At 45.7% G+C, this 5852-nt stretch overlaps 1 protein-coding gene across 1 annotated transcript; it reads left to right on the top strand.

Annotated features, from left to right (window-relative positions):
* The first annotated feature begins 2168 nt into the window (after positions 1 to 2168).
* Positions 2169 to 3107, top strand: LOC123363502 (olfactory receptor 52N4-like). The gene has a single exon (XM_045004520.1). The coding sequence runs from the start codon at positions 2169 to 2171 to the stop codon at positions 3105 to 3107; it is 939 nt and encodes a 312-aa protein (XP_044860455.1).
* Positions 3108 to 5852: the final 2745 nt, after the last annotated feature.

Below are 5852 nucleotides of genomic sequence, written 5' to 3'. Positions count from 1 at the left end.
ACCAATATTCAGGCATGAGAAGGGCTAGCAGGTGAAGTTGTTGACACGTGTCCCTACTTACACATGTCAGATAAAATCTGTAACCAGGGCCGGCTCCAGGCACCAGCTGAGCAAGCTGGTGCTTGGGGCGGCAGATTCTACGGGGCGGCATTCGGCCCAATCCTAGGGCGGCACTGACACTTTTTTTGGTGTTGTTGTTTCTGTGCTGCCCTGGATGCCCTGTAGGGGGCGGAGGAGGGGAGCCTCCTGCAGCACATTTGACAGGGCAGCCCGCGTCCTTCCCTCCCCGCCGACCGGAGCAGATCGGAGCCCTCCCGGCAGGCGGCGCGGAGGTGGTGAGCGCCCCCCTGAAGCCCTGGCTGCCCCCCATCTCTCTCCCCCCTCGCTCCCTCCCCTCCCCCCATTAGACCGGGCGCGCACTCTGCAGCACAGGGAGTCCCTTGGCTCCGGCCGCCCTGTAGGTTTTTTTGTTTTGTTCTCCCTGCTTTGCCGGCCGCGCCGTTCCCCCACCCCCGCTTGGCCGCTCCAGCCGCGCCGCAGGTTGGTTTTTTTCATCTGCTTTGCTGCTCTGGCTGTGCTCCAGTTTCCCCTCCTCCCACTCTGCCATTCCAGCTGCGCCGTTTTATTGTCCCTCCCCCACCCCGCTTTGCCGCTCTGGCCCCGCTGTGGTTTTGGTTTTGGTTTTGGTTTTTCCCCTGCTTTGCCGCTCTGGTTGCCCCTGCACCCCCCCCCCGCCCCGTTTTTATTTTTGGTTGGGGCGGCAAAAAAGCCAGAGCTGGCCCTGCCTGTAACTTATGTCTCATGCAAAGCTCAGTGACTGCAAGAAAGTGTCTCACCAAAAGAAACAAGGGAAGTAAGAGAGGTGCAGGCCTGTAGCCCTAAATACCAAGCTCTTGTGCCCCTCGTGCCCATTCAGTTGAGCACAAAGTCATCACCCAGCGTGATTATGTCTGTATCCATGGGGGGGGGGAACTTGGCTCCTTTCTAACACAGCAATGGCATTGTGGATCAGATCTATGGTCCATTTAGTCCAGTGCCCTCTCTTTGAAAGTGACAGCCCCAGGTGCTGCAGTAGAAGGTGTAAGAAACCCAGCAGTAGGTGGATGGGGGCAGGGGAGTGACCTTACCATCATGAGGGCATCACCCTTATGCCTAACAGTTAGAGTCTGGCTTCTGCCCTGAAACAGAGGGGTGAATGGCATTTCCAAAATATTTATTTAGCTGTAATTATTGTAACTGGATAGTCTCACTATCCATGTAAATGTCCAAGCTTAGTGCATGGCCTCAACTAACTCTCGTGGCAGCAAGTTCTTCAGTCTAATTAGGCATTTACCGAAGAAAACATTCTTTTTTAACTGTTTTTATTTTGCCACATTTCAGTTTAATTGAATATGCTCTTGAACTTGTATTATGAGACAGGGAGAACCCATTCTCCATCTACTCTCTACTAGTCAGTATTTTATAGATTTTTCTCATGTTCTCTCTTATTCATCTCCTTTGTAAGGTAACAATACCAGTGTTTTTAACCTTTATCGGTAAGAGAGTTTCCCTAGGCCCTTGATCATGCTCATAGTCCTTTCCTGAACCCCTCTAGTTCTGCAATATCCTATATGAGAATCGTGCCAGTTCCATATAGCTGAGTCTAGAGGATAATGAAACATTGACTAAGTGATTTCTTGGCACTGTATTTTCCATATTATTCCATCTCCCACTCCTCCTGGATGTCAATGTTGTGCTTAGTTCCTGTCAATGCTTGCACTGTGCACAGGATTTCACAGAGCTCTGTACCATAACACCCAGGTCCCCGTTCTGAGTTTCTAAAGTTAAATTAGAACTTTATAAGGTGTTTGAAGACTTCAAGTTTTTCCCTCCAATGGGCAAACACGTTGCAGTTATGGACTTTAAAGCACATCTGCCATCATGCTGCCCATTCACCTGGCGTGGTTAGTTCCCTCTGGAATCTTCTCTGGACTTGACTATGATGTAAATAATGTGCTGCAATCTGTAAATGTTGCCACCTCACTGCTCACCCCCCTTGCTAGATTATTAATAGCCATCAAATATTTACTGCACTATTTGTTATAAAGTGAGTAATCGCCATTGCCGTGCATCTCTCCCTCACAGGCATCTTGAGCATTTCTGACACCGATCGACTCTTCGACTACCTCATGGCATCTTTCAACCTCACCCCCTCTGACCCTTCAACATTCATCCTAATGGGCATCCCTGGCCTAGAAGCTGCCCACATCTGGATTTCCATCCCTTTCTCTATGTTCTACATTATCGGCCTTTTGGGAAATGTCACTGTTCTCTATGTTGTAGGGAAAGAACAGAGCCTGCACAAGCCGATGTACCTGCTGATCTGCATGCTGGCGCTCACAGACATCAGCGCATCTACCTTCGTCGTGCCGAAGGCACTGTGTATATTTTGGTTCAATTTGAAAGACATTACTGTGGGTGGCTGCCTCACCCAGATGTTCTTCCTTCATGCATCTTCTGTTATGCACTCGGCCGTCCTTGTGACAATGGCCCTTGATCGCTACGTTGCCATATGTAGCCCTCTGAGATACACCAAAATCCTCACCAACGCACGAATAGCTAAGCTAGGGCTAGTGGGTTTGATAAGAGCTGTTCTCTTAATTCTGCCTGAGACCCTGCTCCTGATCAGGCAGCCATTCTGTGCCAACCGCATTATCCCCAACACGCACTGTGAGCACGGGGCTGTGGCAAAGATGTCATGTGGTGACATCACGGCCAACAGGACGTATGGCTTGATAACAGCATTTGTAGTCATCGGGTTTGACCTGATGCTCATTGCCTTGTCCTACGGTCTGATCATCAGGGCCGTCCTCAGAATCTCCTCCAAGAAAGCCCACCAGAAAGCCCTCAACACTTGCACTGCCCACATCTGTGTGATACTGACATCTTATACTCCCGCCCTTTTCTCCTCTCTGACACATCGATTTGGTCAGGGCATCACTCCGCACATTCACATCATCTTGGCCAACCTCTATTTCCTCATCCCTCCCCTGCTCAACCCTATCATTTATGGGGTCAAAACCAAAGAGCTTCGTGACAAATTGGGCAAATACACCTGCAAAATGTGATTGCCTGTGGCCATGGACTTTAACCTTGTGTGACAAAATGGGGAAAGGAGATCTCCTCATTAATCAAGGGTTCCTTGTCCCCATTTGGCTGAGCTCAGCATTGTGGAAGTTCACAGTCTGAGAAGTTCCTCACACTTAACATCTTATCACTTCATGACCAAGCACTGCTCTCCCCATTGCTGAGTTCCCTCTCTTTGTCCATCACCTGATCACTTTCAGCATCACCCATCAGCCCTGCCCTCCATACACCCTGACACTCTCTTTCCATGTCTTCCAGACCACCAGAAGATGCTGCAGCTCTCTGATGCAAGGAGGCTTTCTTTGAGACCCTGTGTGAACAGCATTCTTGATCAGTTTGATAAACAGAGACTATGCTTTCAGATAACCATAGACAAAGAAAGCAACTACAATGCTGAACTTCTTTAGCATATGTACAGTGATCTGGTGAACAAAATGTATCTGACTTTTCTAAGTCCAATCCTTCAGGAAAGTTTCAGATGGAAAGTGTGAATACAGGAAAATGGCTGCAGAGATTGAGACATTCTACTAGAGCTTGTTGGTGAGACTTGCGAAACCCTGTGTTTTTTAGAAACGGATTGGCACATCAGAAAAAGGCAGGCTAATAAACAGGGACAAGTTTTTAAAGTGCTTGTACACAAATGCCAGAAGTCTAAATAATAAGATGGGTGAACTAGAGTGCCTTGTGATAAAGGAGGATATAGATATAATAGGCATCACAGAAACCTGGTGGACTGAGAGCAATCAATGGGACACAATCATTCCGGGGTACAAAATATATCGGAAGGACAGAACAGGCCGTGCACGGGGAGGAGTGGCACTATATGTTAAAGAAAGTGTAGATTCAAATGAAGTAAAAATCTTAAGCGAATCCACAGGTTCCATAGAGTCTCTATGGATAGAAATTTCATGCTCTAGTAAAAATATAACAATAGGGATCTATTATCGACCACTGACCAGGACAGTAATAGTGATGATGAAATGCTAAGGGAAATTAGAGAGGCTATCAAAATTAAGAACCCAATAATAGTGGGGGATTTCAATTATCCCCATATTGACTGGGAACATTTCACTTCAGGACGAAATGCAGAGATAAAATTTCTCGATACTTTAAATGACTGCTTCATGGAGCAGCTGGTACGGGAACCCACAAGGGGAGAGGCGACTCTAGATTTAATCCTGAGTGGAGCGCAGGAGCTGGTCCAAGAGGTAACTATAGCAGGACCGCTTGGAACTAGTGACCATAATACAATAGCATTCAACATCCCTGTGGTGGGAAGAACATCTCAACTGCCCAACACTGTGGCCTTTAATTTCAAAAGGGGGAACTATACAAAAATGAGTGGGTTAGTTAAACAAAAGTTAAAAGGTACAGTGACTAAAGTGAAATCCCTGCAAGTTGCATGGGCCCTTTTTAAAGACACCATAATAGAGGCCCAACTTCAATGTATACCCCAAATTAAGAAAAACAGTAAAAGAACTAAAAAAGAGCCACAGTGGCTTAACAACCATATAAAAGAAGCAGTGAGAGATAAAAAGACTTCCTTTAAAAAGTGGAAGTCAAATCCTAGTGTGGCAAATAGAAAGGAGCACAAACACTGCCAACTTAAGTGCAAGAGTGTAATAAGAAAAGCCAAAGAGGAGTTTGAAGAACGGCTAGCCGAAAACTCCAAAGGTAATAACAAAATGTTTTTAAGTACATCAGAAGCAGGAAGCCTGCTAAACAACCAGTGGGGCCCCTTGATGATCAAAATACAAAAGGAGCGCTTAAAGATGATAAAGTCATTGCGGAGAAACTAAATGGGTTCTTTGCTTCAGTCTTCACGGCTGAGGATGTTAGGGAGATTCCCAAACCTGAGCTGGCTTTTGTAGGTGACAAATCTGAGGAACTGTCACAGATTGAAGTATCACTAGAGGAGGTTTTGGAATTAATTGATAAACTCAACATTAACAAGTCACCGGGACCAGATGGCATTCACCCAAGAGTTCTGAAAGAACTCAAATGTGAAGTTGCGGTACTATTAACTAAGGTTTGTAACCTGTCCTTTAAATCGGCCTCGGTACCCAATGACTGGAAGTTAACTAATGTAACGCCAATATTTAAAAAGGGCTCTAGGGGTGATCCCGGCAATTACAGACCTGTAAGTCTAACGTCGGTACCGGGCAAATTAGTTGAAACAATAGTAAAGAATAAAATTGTCAGACACATAGAAAAACATAAACTCTTGAGCAATAGTCAACATGGTTTCTGTAAAGGGAAATCGTGTCTTACTAATCTATTAGAGTTCATTGAAGGGGTCAACAAACATGTGGACAAGGGGGATCCGGTGGACATAGTGTACTTAGATTTCCAGAAAGCCTTTGACAAGGTCCCTCACCAAAGGCTCTTACGTAAATTAAGCTGTCATGGGATAAAAGGAAAGGTCCTTTTATGGATTGAGAACTGGTTAAAGGACAGGGAACAAAGGGTAGGAATTAATGGTAAATTCTCAGAATGGAGAGGGGTAACTAGTGGTGTTCCCCAAGGGTCAGTCCTAGGACCAATCCTATTCAATTTATTCATAAATGATCTGGAGAAAGGGGTAAATAGTGAGGTGGCAAAGTTTGCAGATGATACTAAACTGCTCAAGATAGTTAAGACCAAAGCAGATTGTGATGAACTTCAAAAAGATCTCACAAAACTAAGTGATTGGGCAACAAAATGGCAAATGAAATTTAATGTGGATA

The sequence above is a fragment of the Mauremys mutica genome, chromosome 1 (genome assembly GCF_020497125.1).
Source record: "Mauremys mutica isolate MM-2020 ecotype Southern chromosome 1, ASM2049712v1, whole genome shotgun sequence".
In the NCBI taxonomy this organism is placed as follows: domain Eukaryota; kingdom Metazoa; phylum Chordata; order Testudines; family Geoemydidae; genus Mauremys; species Mauremys mutica.
Note: the sequence above shows the minus strand (reverse complement) of the source record. Positions and strands in the feature narration are given on the sequence as shown.